The sequence below is a fragment of the Tupaia chinensis genome, unplaced genomic scaffold (genome assembly GCF_000334495.1).
Source record: "Tupaia chinensis unplaced genomic scaffold, TupChi_1.0 Scaffold141990_1, whole genome shotgun sequence".
NCBI classification, from domain to species: Eukaryota; Metazoa; Chordata; class Mammalia; order Scandentia; family Tupaiidae; genus Tupaia; species Tupaia belangeri.
Genome location: NW_006201844.1, coordinates 14,430 through 29,263, shown reverse-complemented (window position 1 = coordinate 29,263; position 14,834 = coordinate 14,430). Strand labels below are relative to the sequence as shown.

At 36.9% G+C, this 14,834-nt stretch overlaps 1 protein-coding gene across 1 annotated transcript; it reads right to left on the bottom strand.

The window, feature by feature from the left end:
* Positions 1–12,268: 12,268 nt before the first annotated feature.
* LOC102495408 (olfactory receptor 5T2) lies at positions 12,269–13,272 on the bottom strand. The gene has a single exon (XM_014582020.1). It carries the CDS (start codon positions 13,217–13,219, stop codon positions 12,269–12,271), a length of 951 nt encoding a protein of 316 aa, XP_014437506.1. The 5' UTR covers positions 13,220–13,272.
* Between the last annotated feature and the right edge of the window lie 1,562 nt (positions 13,273–14,834).

Below are 14,834 nucleotides of genomic sequence, written 5' to 3'. Positions count from 1 at the left end.
TTTGCCTGTGTGACCAGTGTGACCAGGCATGCACACGTGTGCACATAGACACACACACACACACACGCACACACACACATACGTACATTTATGCTAGAGTTCATTGAGTAAAGAGAGAAGTCTTCTGGGCTATTATGTGTTAACAACCTAAAATCACAGTATTTTTACAAACTAAAGGTTTGTGTGTTTGTTTATGATAGAGAACTCCTGCATGTACAAGATAGAGAGAGAAATATCCTCGATAGAGTGTCACAGTGTAATCCCCTTTCCCCAACTCTTCCAAGGATCTTGGACAACTACACAAGTGCCCAGCATGTTTTCAGGTCAACCTGGGGATCTGAACATGTGACCAGTCACATGGCTTCTAACACTGCAGTTTAGTATGCTAGGGGCTCTGCTACCCATGTTGGGCCAATAAGTTCATTTCTTCATGAAAAATCCAGTGTGTGTTTTTTTATTAATACAAAATTTTTATTTCATAGCTATACATTTGGATCAGGTGGACTTCAAGATTGCTAGTGTAAGCAAAAGGCAAAGTGAAGATAATATAGAATATTGCTGAGGGACCAGCAGCTAGTGTAATGGCTATGTCGCTGAACTACCATGTAGTCTACCACGTTTTGAGTCCCGGACGCTGTGGCTTAAACTCATGTCGGGCATGTGTGCATGGATGCCCTTGATACTGAGAGGAAAATGGAGAAGGGATTGCAGCGTGGCCATACCCCCTCGGGGGTGATTTCTCACTTTCTCTCTCTCTGTCTTTCTGGCAAACTCACACACTCTATAACAAAAACCTCTCCCCCGCCAAAAAAAAAAAAAAAAAATTAGAATATTGCAGAGATCCAGGTCTGGAATGGTATATACTGCACTCCCACCAATATACCAGCATCAGGATCCAGTCACATGGCCTCAACATACTGCAGGAGATGCTAGAAAATGCACAGAAGTACACAGATAACTGCAAACTAACATGAGCTAAATCTCTGCCTCAGCTCCTGTCTTTTTGTGCATCGAAATTTTTGAGGACACTGAAGGGCTCATTATTACATTTGCAAGGCTCTGCATTTTTCTGCATACCATTAATTTATTTTTGCATTTTATTTTTTCTTTCATAGTTTACTTTTTTTAAGTACATTAAACCACTGTATATCATTACAGCTTATGAAATTAATTTTCCCACTACAGATACACTGTATATTAGTCTGGCTAAAGGTATTCTTGTTCACATTATCTTTAGCAAGTTACATCATTAAGATCAATTCTAGGATCTGGTGAACTCCATCAGGTCCAGATGCACCTCTCCCAGGTCTAGAGAAAGATGAACTAAAAAGATAAGTAATATACCTGTTCACAAACACTCAAAATGGGTTGGTGAATCAAGCAGGATAAATAACCACAGTAAATACCCCCACTAGGAAATGGGAAGAGTGCTGGACACATGGAAGTCATTTGTCCATAGCAATTCCAAATCCTACTACGAAATTTTTGTTGTGTCCCCTTTCCATGGGGAATAAAATATGCTTCTTGAGGCCAGGAATCTGCCTTCTTTGAGAGATTGGCGTGTGCAGGTGTCCAGGGTTTGCATGAAAATATAAAAATAAATAAATATTTTTTTATAAAAGAATACCATGATCATGCTATTTTTTTCATACTTCTAAGTACTTTAATCCTAAATGCAAGTAAGTCTTATTTTTTTTACTTATTCCTTTCAATTACTGTTCTTTAACCACTTACAGTGGGTCAGAGAGAAGGCATTATGAGTTTTGGGTAAAAGTATAGATTCTGGGGTCAGAATGTCTAGCTTTGAATCTTGGCTCCATCATTCTAGCTGCACAATCTTGGGAAACTTCCAAATTTAATCTTCCTTCCTACTTCCTGGTCTGAATCTATATACATTCAATGACAATGTAGAGTTCATACCAACAGGTCATTTTAGCACACCAGTAAAACTTTCTATCTGGATAATATAAATGTAGAACTTTCTAATAATAATTGAGATGATCAAAGACTGTCTACCATTTCTGAGTGCTCACTATGAACCACGCATTATAACAAGCATTTCACATTAACTTCTCATTTTAAAATAAAATTATGTCATTCAAACAGATAGCATTTATAAACATATAAGGAAATATCCTCATAGCTTATAAAGTGTTTTTATAGAAGTTCTTGTAAATCCATTATGCCATTGTCTTTTCATCTCCCTATCCTTTTTGCTCTTCTCTAGCTCACTGTAAATGTTACTACTGATGTCAGCCTTCCCAGTTGTTGCCATTATAGAATTTAATTTCAAATTTTTATTACTGTTTCTCATTACAATAGGGAATTTCTCATTGTCAATATTCTGTTTACCTTTCATTGCTTTCCCATGAGTGGGGCTTCATGGAAAACTCCTTGCTGGAAGATTCCCTATCTCTGGAGCCCTGGTTCCACGCCTAGTATACTGTAAACACTTGCAAAACTTGTAAATGGTAATGAGAGCCCAGATGGTTAGTACAACAGAAGAGGTGGTTGATGAGCATTTTGCAGAACTATAAAGATAATTAGAACAACTTGACTTTATTAACAGCTTTCCTCGGGGTCTCCTTCACTTTTTTCTTCCTCAGGCTATAAAATTGGAAAGTTCTGCTGGGATTTCCTCCTGTGGTCACAGCCTTTTCCCCTGGCAGGGACTTGTTTAAATCACTGCATACATGGATTAAACCTAGAGTCCCAAAGATCATCCAACTGTAGTCACGTATGAGGCAAAGGTAGAGAACGTCTTTGCCTAGAGACCTGATTTGTAGTATTTAGCCATCCTTATTGATGAAACAGCAGTATTACAGCCAATCTGGTCAGAATCCTATAGAGAAAAAAGAGGAGAGTCAGCTCACCCCTATGTCATTTCAGCAGCAATGAGGTCACAGGAAATGAAATCAATTAATGAGGGCACAAACAGAGCGACAAGGTAAAATGTACAGATATTTTTAAAATCTCTCTCCTTTTTTTTTTTCTTTTCTCACTTTTCTTCTCTCTCTCTCTCTCTCTCTCAGAAGAAGTAAACAAACTTTTTAAAAATTGCTGAAGGGCCAGCAGGTGGCATGGTGATTAAGGCACTAGACTCCTTATATGGCTGACTGCTGTTCAAATACCAGACCTGGCAGCTTGCTTTCTCACTTTCTCTCTCTCACACACATGCCCTATAGCAAGTTTTTAAAAATAATGATAATAGGAGCCAACATGTGGTCTAGTAGTTAAGGCACTGTACTCCCACATAGTTGATCACGGTTCTAGTCCCTGACCCAGTGGCCTGAAATACATGCTGGGTGCATGTGCATGTGTGCCCAAAATCTCAAGAGGAAAACGGAAAAGAAAGAATTGCAGTGTGACCATCCCCCTTGGGGGGGTGATTTCTCACTTTCTCTCTCTCTATCTCTCTCTGTGTCTCCAGTAAGCACACACACAAATGCATCCTATAGCAAATATTTTTATTGAGAAAAGGAAAAAGTAAAAAATAATTATAATAATAAATAAAATTAAGTAAATAATTATACTTTTAAGAAATGGCTGAAATGCTTGGAAATCTAAAGGAGCCTAAGGGCCATACATATATGTAAAATATAGACTAAGTATATATCCAAGAGAAAAGCCATGACTTGACCACAGAATGCAGTAGCAGATACCTGCACATGACAATGAGAACCAGAAAATATCAGCTACATCTGCACCAAGACAATGAAAAAAGAGAGAATTAGTTTCACAAAATATCCTACCTCCAATATCGAGTTAATATATAAAACCCCTAGAAATTTAGATTACTCTGGGGAAAAGAAGGAAATAAAGAAGAATGAGAAGTTTGAACTGACAGAGTTTAAATTCTGAATTGACCTTGATAAAACTAAAAGTGACTCAGTTGCCTTAGATTAGAAAGGATTTGGGATTTTTGCCTTCAGTGGATAAAAAGATTGAGTTTAGTTAAAATTAAATGTTAAGAAGCTATTTTGTTGTATACCTGTATTATGACAGTAAATATACACCTGTTACACTTCCCAGAGTGTAAAGCCAAAAATGCCACCAGGAGGAATAAGAATCATGAAATGAGTTAAGAGACACTAAAAATAGATAAAAGTTCAATGAAAATATAGTGGATGATAAAATTAAAGAAGTAACAAAAAGAAATGCCCTGAGAGTTTAAAAAATCTTAACCAACACCAAGATATTTATAAGCATTATATCTTCTTGATCGATTGACCCTTTTACTACAATATAGTGTCCTTCTTTATCTCTTTGAATAGTTTTTGTTTTAAAACCTATTTTGTCAGAAATTAGTATCGTGACTCCAGCTCTTTTTTGGTTCCCTGGAGAGGTTTTTGCTATAGGGTGCGTGCGCTCACTAGACAGACAGACAGAGAGACAGAAAGCAAGAAATCACCCCACAGGGAAGATGGCCATGCCACAATCCCTTCTCCTCCATTCTCCTCTCGGGATCTTGGGCATGCACGCACACGTGCCCGGCGTGAGTTTTAAGCCAAAGGGTCTGGGACGCGAACCGCGGTTGACTGATCCTAGCCAGTCTGTCTCTTGATTGGAGAATATAATCCATTAATATTCAATGTTATTATGGATGTTACCAGACCTGTCTTGACATTTAAGTTGGCCATTGTCTTGATTGCCTTTTATTCCTTTGTTTCTGGCTGTTATTTCTTTAGTTTTCCTGGAATAGTACTCTCTTTAGGGTTTCTTGAAGAGCTGGTCTGGCGTTGGCAAATTCCTTCAGGTTTTGTTTGTCTGAGAAGATTTTAATCTTTTTTTTCCCCATATGAAGGATAATCTTGGAGGATATAATAGCTTTGGTTGAAATTGTTTCTCTCAACATTTTCAATATGTCTTCCCATTCTTTCCTTGCTTGCATTGTTTCCGTTGAGAAGTCCAGTGTTAGTCTGATGGAATGACCTTTGTAAGTCACTTATCATTTCTCTCGCTAGTTTTAGTATCTTGTCTTTATCTGTGATCTTTGCCAGTCTGGTTAAGATATGCCTTGGGGAAGTTCTCAGGTTGATTCTGTTTGGGGATCCTTTGTATTTCTTGGGTCTAGATGTTTGAGTGCCTCTCTAGACTTGGGAAATTTTCTTCCAAGATTTCATGGAATAGATTTTCCATGCCCTTATTAGCTTCTTCATCTTCTGGGATACCAATTATTCAGATGTTAGGGCGTCTAATGGAATCTAGTATTTCTCGTATATTATCTTCATATTTTTGTTCATTTCTCTATCTTTTTGGTGGTTTTCTCTAGGTTAGAGGTTTTATCTTCTACATCGCAGATTCTATCTTCACCCTGGTCTAATCAACTTTTAATACTTTCAAGAGAGTTTTTGATTTCCTGCATTACAGACTTTATCTCTAATAGTTCCATCTGATTCGTTCATAGAGTGTCCATTTCTTCTCTCATGTCATGGAAGGACTTCCTAATCTCCTGTAGGTTGTTGTCTCTTTTCTGTTCCAACTCATAGAATTTGGTCACTATGAATGTTCTAAATTTTTTCTCTGACATTTTGGTAAATTCCTCCTTTTTTTTTTTGAGATATGGAAGGGAGTCACTGTGTTCCTTTGATGAAGACATATTTCCTGTTTATTCAGACCTGAGGCTCTTTCACTTCTATCCATTGGGAAATGCATTCACTTGGGAATACCTTTTAAGAGAATGTTTCTTCGATTAGGAGCAAGTGTGTTTCCCTTTTGCTGTGGACTGATATGTGCTGAAGTCTCTCTTCGGTTATGTTTAGCAATGTGATCTGAGGAGGAGTATTCTATTCAGGTTTCTGAAAAGGTTTCCTTTTTTCACTAGTTGTTCAGTGAAAGGGTGAGTCCCAAGGAGACTTACAGTATTAGGGTACTTCAGAACTGTGATTCTGGGCCTATCTAGTCCATCTGGGATGGTGGAGGAAGAGGACACTAGCACGGTGTGCTATTTTTCCAGAGGTCTGGAGATGAATGTGGGGTTCGTTGTAACGCTGGGGCAGTTCTGTGTGGTAAGGAGAAGTGTGAATTTAACAAATGAAAGAAGAAGAGAAGAAAAATAAAAGGCTTACCTGGCTGACAAAGATAGGGGATCTCTGGGCTTTGGGGTGCTTTGGCTGGAGCTGAGGCAAGAGTCCTATCTCAGTGTCCTTTAGGCATTTCTGCATGGCAAAAGACACAGTAATTAGTGTGAATTGACAGCCCTCAGAATAGGAACAGATTTTTGTAAACTATGGTCAGATAAGGGACTGATAACCAAAATACACAAGGAACTGAAGCAGCTGTTCTGAAAAAAAAAATGATCAACCTTATTAAAAGATGGGAGAATGAGTTGAGAAAAAACATTCTCTAAAGATGAGATATGAATGTCCAAGGCATATGAAAAAATGCTCAATATCCCTCATTGTAAGGGAAATGTAGATCAAAACAACAATGTAGATCAAATGTAGATCAAACAACCACCTAATCCCAGTCAGAATGTCTAAGGTTAAAAAAACAAAAAAATGATAAGTGCTGGCCTGGCGGGGGTGTGGTGAAAAGGAAACTCTCTCACACTGCTGGTGGGATTGTAAATTGGTCCAGCCACCGTGGAGAACAATTTGGCGATTCTTCAAAAATCTACAAATAGATCTACCATACGATCCAGCAATCCCACTCCTTGGTAACTACTCAAAGGACAGAAGAATTCTTCATCGGAAAAGTGCTTGAACATTGATGTTTATTGTAGCACTATTCACAATTGCTAAGACATGGAACCAACCCAAATGCTCACGAACAGATGAATGTATTTAAAAACTGTGGTGCATAAACTCTATGTAATACTATTCAGTCATAAAAAAAAAAAAAAAAATCCTCTGGCTTTTGACAGAAAGTGAAAGAATATGGAAGATTTACTGCTGAGTGAAGCAAGCTAGGCTATGAAGGAGAGACATTGTATGTTCCCACTTAATATGTACCAGATATCCGCACTCTATGACTGAAACTGAATGACTAAAGGATATAGAAACACTAAATGAATGTGAATACCAGATATAATATGTGTGAAAGAGTAGAGTCTGAGGAAGGACATTTAGAAGAAAAATAGGGAGGCAAAGCATTAATGGGACAAAGAAATGCAGTATTAGCTGTTGAAGATAATTTCATAGTTTTATCAACTGGACTAGGGAGAAATGTTCTCATGTTGAAATATTGACTTTGTAAGCTAAATAACGTGATTGAATGTATAAAAGAAAATTGCTGGGGTCCAGCCTCAGCATGGGTGGGTTATCTCGACGAAGGCGGCGAAGGTGAACAGAAGACAGAGGCCTCGATGCTTTCTCATGTACGTCCTATGCCGGACACCCCTCAGAGGTCGCCCTCTGAGGAGTGACCACTGCTAGGAATCATCGTGCCTTTTTATTGAGAATGTGTTACATATAGGTAAATGGGAGAGGGGCTAGTGTTTCAATTAACAGCTTATAAAGTTTTTATCAATAAAGAACATAGATTCTATTCAGGGCCGGATTAAGGGTGGGTCTAGTGCAATTCCTATATCTTAATAAAGAATGATACTTATACAGTTTTGTAGGGATCTATAACTTAATTTGAGGAATCCTAATATCTTTATTTCACTTGGAGAGGGTGGAGGTGTCCTGGGCCAGTTTTGGCCTAATCCTATTTTACATAAAGAAAGGAAGAATTTCAGGGCCTTCCAAAGGTCAAGATTACTTCTGCCTAGAAAGAACTTCAGCCCACCCTCTATTGTGACCACGGAGGAAGTAATCAGAGCAAAAGGGAGCTGTCGGTTGGGGGACTTGCTGGAAGATTTTATCATACACTCAGGATGTATAGGAGAGCTATGCAATTCTTTTATAGTAGTATATTGGGGAGTCAGAGGGGGGTCGCTTCCCAGTGAGGCTGCCTCAATTTTCTGGAGCAAATAGCAAGCAGCCTTGCTGACATGCTAACTGACCCAAGCTTTGTTCCAAGGTCAGGGGTGCACAACAGTAGCCTTGCCAACGTGTTGATCCGACCGGAAGTGGAGCTCAAAGGTCTGGGGGCTCAGATAGATCCTGGGGCCTCACCGGGTTGGACTCCTCCAGAAAATGAAATAAAAAAAAAAAAAGATGGCATTCTGGGGCCAGCAGGTAGTGTGGTGTTTGAGGCACTGGACTCCCACATGGCCAATCATTGTTTGAGTCCTGGACCTGATGGCTTCCTTTCTTCATTTCTCTTTCTTTCTCTCTGTCTCTCTCTGGTCAAATTATTAATAATAATAATGATAATAATAACAACAATAATGTTAAATAATTTCTAATGCATTTTAAAAATAAAAATATTAAAAATAATGATAAAAATGGGCAAATGAGCTGAACAGACAACTCTCTAAGGAAGACATACAAATGCCCAAAATCCATATAAAACATTGTTCCAAGATATCTTATTATAAAGTAAATGAATATTAAACCACAATGAGAAACTGGTTAACCCTACTCAGAATGGTTATAATCAAAACAATAAAGAATGATAAATTCTGGAGAGGCCATGATGAATAGGAAACCACTCTACACTGCTGATGGAACTGTAAATTAGTACAGCCACTGTAGAAAATAATCTTAAGGTTTCTCAAAAACCTACAATTGGAACTACCACATGACCAATAATGCCACTCTTTGATATTTACTCAAAGAACAGGAAAACACTGCTTCAGAAAGTCACTTGCACATCCATGTATATTGCAGTATTACTTATAATTACTAAGATATGGAATCAACCTAAGTGCTCAAAAATGGGACTGACTAAACATGGCATGTAAACACTGTGTAATACTCCTCAGCCATGTGGAAAAATGTAAAATTAGTACATTTTTGGTTGTATATGTTGCATATCATATTCCCTAAGGTGTACCTTTTTACTCTACTGTCGTGTGTTTTGATAAGTAGGACTTTTGTTTTGTTTTAGAGTGTCATTGATCATCCTTTTAGTGTTAATTTTTGTACTATATTTAAGAAACCTTGGCTGGATCAGACATTGCAATTGGATAAGACAACAGGATGGCCACTGCTCAGTTTGAGTACTGAACCCAGCACCTTGAAAAATATAACAGGTGCATATGCATGCATACTTGAAATCCTGAGAGGGGTATGGAAGAGCAGAGGAAAACTTTGGCTGAGAGTTGAAATGTTGATCTCTTTTTCAAAAATATTTTCCGTTTAAAATATATGTAATTGGGGCCAATTGGTGTCATGATGGTTGAGGTAGCAAGGCTCCATATGACTGACTGCAGTTTGAGTCCTGGAACTAGTGACTTCAAACACATGCTAGTTGTGTATGTGTGTGACCCAAATCCCAGAATGATAAATAGAAAAGACAGGATTACAATTTGACCATCTTAAATGGGGGAGGGTTTTCTCACTTTCTCTCTGTGTTTCTCTTTCTATCCCTCTCTGGTGTGAGTGTGTGCACTTTAGCAATTTTTTTAAAAAAATATGTGTATTTGGTTAAAATACATAGAATATTTAGCAGGAATTATAATACAAAGCAACAGTCTTTTGCTTCTCACTTCTACTATTTCTACCCAATTCACAAAGATAATCATTATCAACTCATTTAACAGACATCAATTTACTTCTTCTAAATATAACTCCACATACATAAATGGCATTTCCACTGCACATTCAGTTGCTGTTTGAAAATGTATTCTTTGTCTAGCTCAGTGGCCTATTGACTAAGAGAGTCAAATCTCATGTGACCAATTATCGCTGGAGTGCCAGCCACAGCAGCTTGAAGGACACACTATGCACATGTACCCGTGCCCAGAATTTCAACAGGACGGAGAAATGAATAAAGAGTAATTTTGTGACCATGTTGAATTGTGAGTTGCTTTCTCCCTCATTCTCTCTCTCTCTCCTCTCTGGTTAGCCTATTAATCTCTGACAATTTAAAAAACAATTCTTTCTTCACTGTTTGTGCATGCATGTGTCTGTGCGTGTGTGTGTCTTTATTCTTTTTGAAATGATAGATAGCATATGTGTATGATGATGGGGGAATGGTGGGGGAAGTTCTCCAGAAGCAACTGGTCATACTGGGACTAACTTTCCCCAGTCCCCCACCTCCTTAGGACTGTGGGCTCCTAAGTGGTGTGCCCATTTTATTTCAGGTTGCTGGACCTGGGGCCATGTGGTTCATATGTGGCTTCCAGTTCAAGGATGTCTCCTTATAAATAGTCACAACTCTCAACTAAGTGTTATATAAAATGTTGAAACTAATCTCAGATCATAAAAATGAGTCAGTTCAGTTGAAAATGTTTTTCTCTACTATAAATTAACAGGTGTTGGGAAAGGGAGAGAGCATAAACAAATATGAAATTCTGAATAGCTCTAAAAATATGTCAGACTCAGTGGCCTTTTGATGAGTAAGCATTAGGAAATATATGTACACAGATGAATTATTTTTAAAGGACAAAACCAAAGGACAAACACACATAATTTTCGTATGCATCACAGCTATATATCTCAATCTCCAAAGCTTACCAGGGTTCAATCATAGTGCCCTAACCTAATGGCGTGGCAAAAGGGCTCAGTGTTCACTTAACACTTTTATATTACAATGAATAAATCAAGTCTCAAAACATGAATTTCTGGGAGACATCCAATCACCTCCCATTAAGATTAATTTCTAAAATATGAAACTTTGATGTATGAAACATGACTCAAACTACTATCAGACTCCAAAGGCTTAGTTTTAGGAAGAGCCAAATCTGTCAGCTGGTTGACTTAAGCCACCTGGATTGTGCTTTTATTATTATTATTATTTAGTTTAAGAGTAATCATGATAAATGCTAATGCCTAGTCTCTGTATTCTGAGGAGAATTAAAGAATGAGATTTATGCTCAAGTTCTGAATAACATGGTAATTGAAAAAAATACACATTTACAAGTCAGCCTGGTTAGTGACACCTAGGAATTCAAACACATTTTATCTGGTATCTAAACTGTAGCCATTATTATATTGTTATAATGCAGGGACCCAAGAATGGAGGAGATTGCCTTATACTGGAGTCAGATACCAGTGAATATATAAGAAATTATCTAAACTCATAAAAGTGGTAGTTTTTCTCTGGATTAGTTGGTGTTTTAGCAAGGTAATTGGATATAATTATAAATAAATTATTTTGGGGGGATAGTGTTTAATTTTTAATAACATTTTATAATGTAATATCAGTAAATGGTGGTTACCAAAGCGGGAAAATGAAAGAGAACAAAGAGAAAAACATAAGAGTCATGATTTCCCATAGATATCCACTGTTAACAATTTGAAATGAATATGCCCAAATAAGTTTTCTGTATATATATATGTATTTTTTTTAAATAAAACTATACATGCATTGAACAAACTCTTTAGTAGCTTATGTAATCAAAAACATATTAATGACATCTTGGTGCCTAAAATTATCTTTTATTTTGTAATAAAAACTATGACAGTGTACATATCAAGTAGGGTAGAGATTATTAAGAGACATGAAAATGGAAATAAAACCTGTTGATAATAATATGTATGATAATATCGTTGAACCAATAAACAGTGTATTTATGACGGGAAAATTCACATATGCCATAATGATACACAGTGATTGAATGCAAAAAAAAAGAAAGAAAGGCAAATAAATAAAAAAATAGAGATTTTACAAAAGTACAGTATTTTAAAGTAAGGTTACTTAAATATATACTTCTGTTAATTTATATATATATCAATTAGACAGCTTCTGTATGCATGTATGTGTAAATATGTGAATGTACATATATATAAAATGAGTGTATACTACTATCTGTTGAAACACAGTGAAAAGCAAAGAAATTATACCTCTTTTTATGTGTATAGAGAAAAACAAGGGATGGCTTTCACAACATTTATTTTAAATGTTTAGGAAGAGCAGAGTTACACTGATAAATTAAAACAGACATTTTTAGACCAACACAGGTGATGGTGGCTAAGAGGGCTGGATTCTACATAGCCGACTGCAAGGTTTGAGTACTGGACTGGTGGCTACAAAAACACGCCAGGTGCCTGTATGTGAGTGCCCAATCCTGAAAGGAGGCAAAAATAGAAGAAATGTAATTGCAGTGTGACCATCTTTCATGGGCAGGGATTTTATCACTTTTCCTCTCTCTCCCTCTCTATAAAGTATGCACATCCTCTGTCAAGTGAAAAACAAACAAGGAAACACCACATTTTAATCACATATTTTCTATTTAAGAGATAGACTACTCCTCTCAATATTTTTAAATTAAATTTTAGCGTGAAAAATAAACTTTATTGATAAACCAATTTATTCCGAACATTTTTTGCATTGCCTTTTTTACATCTTTGTTTCTAAAACTGTAGATGATAGGGTTCAGCATGGAAATCACAATGGTGTAAAATATCGATACTATCATGTCATGCTCTGAAGCATAGCTAGAACTTGGTCTTGCATACATGAAGAGTGCAGTCCCATGAAAAATGGACACCCCAGTTAGGTGAGAGCCACAGGTAGAGAAGACTTTTTGCATCCCTTCAGCAGAGCTCATCCTTAGAATGGCCAACAGAATGAAACCATAGGAGATTAGGATTACTAGTAAAGTGGATATCTCAATAGAGCCAGCAAAGCAGAAGAGTAGAAGCTGGTTTATGTGAGTGTCAGAACAAGAAATAGCAAGGAGAGGAGGGATGTCACAAAACACATGCTTTATTTCATTGGAGGCACAGAAAGACAGGCTAAAAGTGGCCACTGTGTGTATAGTAGCATGTAAAATGCCTGCAACATAGGAAGCAATGATGAGCGGCACATAGACCCTGGGTGTCATGCTCACCGAATACAGGAGAGGGTCGTAGATTGCCACATAGCGGTCATAGGCCATGGCAGTCAAGAGAAAGCATTCCGTGGTCCCAAAAGTTACAGCGAGAAACATCTGTGCTGCACAGCCATGGAATGAAATTAATTTGGTCTCTGACATAAGATCTACTAACATGTTGGGAGTAATAACTGAAGAATAACAAGCATCCACAGAAGACAGCACACTCAGAAAGTAGTACATGGGGTTGTGGAGCCTGGAATCCCCAATGACCAATACAACCAGTCCTACATTCCCCATAACGGTAAAGAGGTAGATTGCTAAGAACAGGAAGAAGAGAATCTTCTGCAGTTCAAGGTCATCCGTGAAGCCCTTCAGTATAAACATGGTAACTTCAGTGATGTTCTTCATGTTAAAATCTAATGAAATGAAACAAACCTGTAGATATTCATAAAGTTAGTGTTCATATTACTACCGGAAAAGCAGACCATACTGTGAATCAAAGAAACATGAAATATATCATATATATATAGATACAAAGAGAGAAACAGAGAGAGAGCGAGCACATAATTTCAGGGCAGCAGATAAAGAGATATTGACAAGATGGTGGATCAAATGTTCATGGCACTCATGACTAGAATAAAATGGGAGATATAGTATTTATGCATTGACTGATCTCAATCATTTCTAAAACAATTGGGCCAAAAAGTTCATTTGCCACACAATTCTATTAGCTTATTTACTATAAAATAATATTAAACATAAAGTGAATGGAACAAATAAGTATTGACATGCAAACATGAAGGGACAAAGCATTCGGATAGGATGCCAGAATTCTAGGTCTCTCAGCAACTCTGCGCAATGATTTGCTATAATCTACTTACCTCTATTTTATACTGTTAATTATTAATTTTACAAGACTAAACATTGGAAGATAAATTATGTTAATAAAATTGACACTTTACAGTAAGTTTAATTGTGGAATGTGCATAATTTCTTTAGTTCTGCAGAGTATTCTATCAGGATTAAATCCAATGAAACTCTTTGACTGAGATTGTTTTTCTCCACCCTTCCTTATGTCTGAATTCTTCTTTCTTATATTTTTAGGTTTTAGCCATAGGACTTGTGTTGTCACTGGAAAGACAAAGAGACAAAGAGAGGGAAAGAAAAATCATTCTCCAGTGGGCATAGCCACACCACAACGCACTCTCCTCTTGAGATTGTGGGCAGGCATGCACACACACTGACATGACTTTCCAGCCTCTGGGTTTGGGATTCGAACTATCATCGGCCATAAGGAGATCCAGCGCTCCAACTAACCAGCCCCCTGCTGCCCCCTATGTCTGAATTCTTTAGAGAATATAGAAGTTTTGTGAATTTGTCATCATTTGATATCAAGCATACACATATGAATTACCTTAACTCCATTTTCTACATTACAATGGGTTTAATTTTGCTTTGGACAAATAAGTTACTACAGCTACATATCTATTCATACCGCTATTTCTACCAGAGGGCAAAAGAAAAATTATTCTGTATAAGGATATGTCACTATTAACTCATAAATTATTCACAGTTGTAAAGAGAAAATAATTTTGAAAAAAAGAGTAAATAATTGTGGAAACTTAGTAATACAGGATAAAATTTTATAATCTACTTCTGTGAAACCAAATTTTAATAGAAGGTAGAAAATTACAAATATCTTAATCTGAATTATGAAACATAAGGTTTGCAAAAGAGAATAGAAATCATAACCACTTACTGAGTACTTGCTGTAGGAAAGAACTTATGATTACACTAGTTTATTTCATCTTGAAAGCAACTTTTATAGCTAATAAATTTCTACTACCAAGGTTGAATTCTAGGTCTACCCCATAGTACACGAAGTTGCATAAATTTTCATTAACTACTAGCATACCATGACTTCATTCTGTACCTCAATTCCTCAAACCCAGGAAATAAAGCAAACATGATTCTTTGTGCAAGGGATATTTTAAAATGATTAGAATTTAACATACATTATACA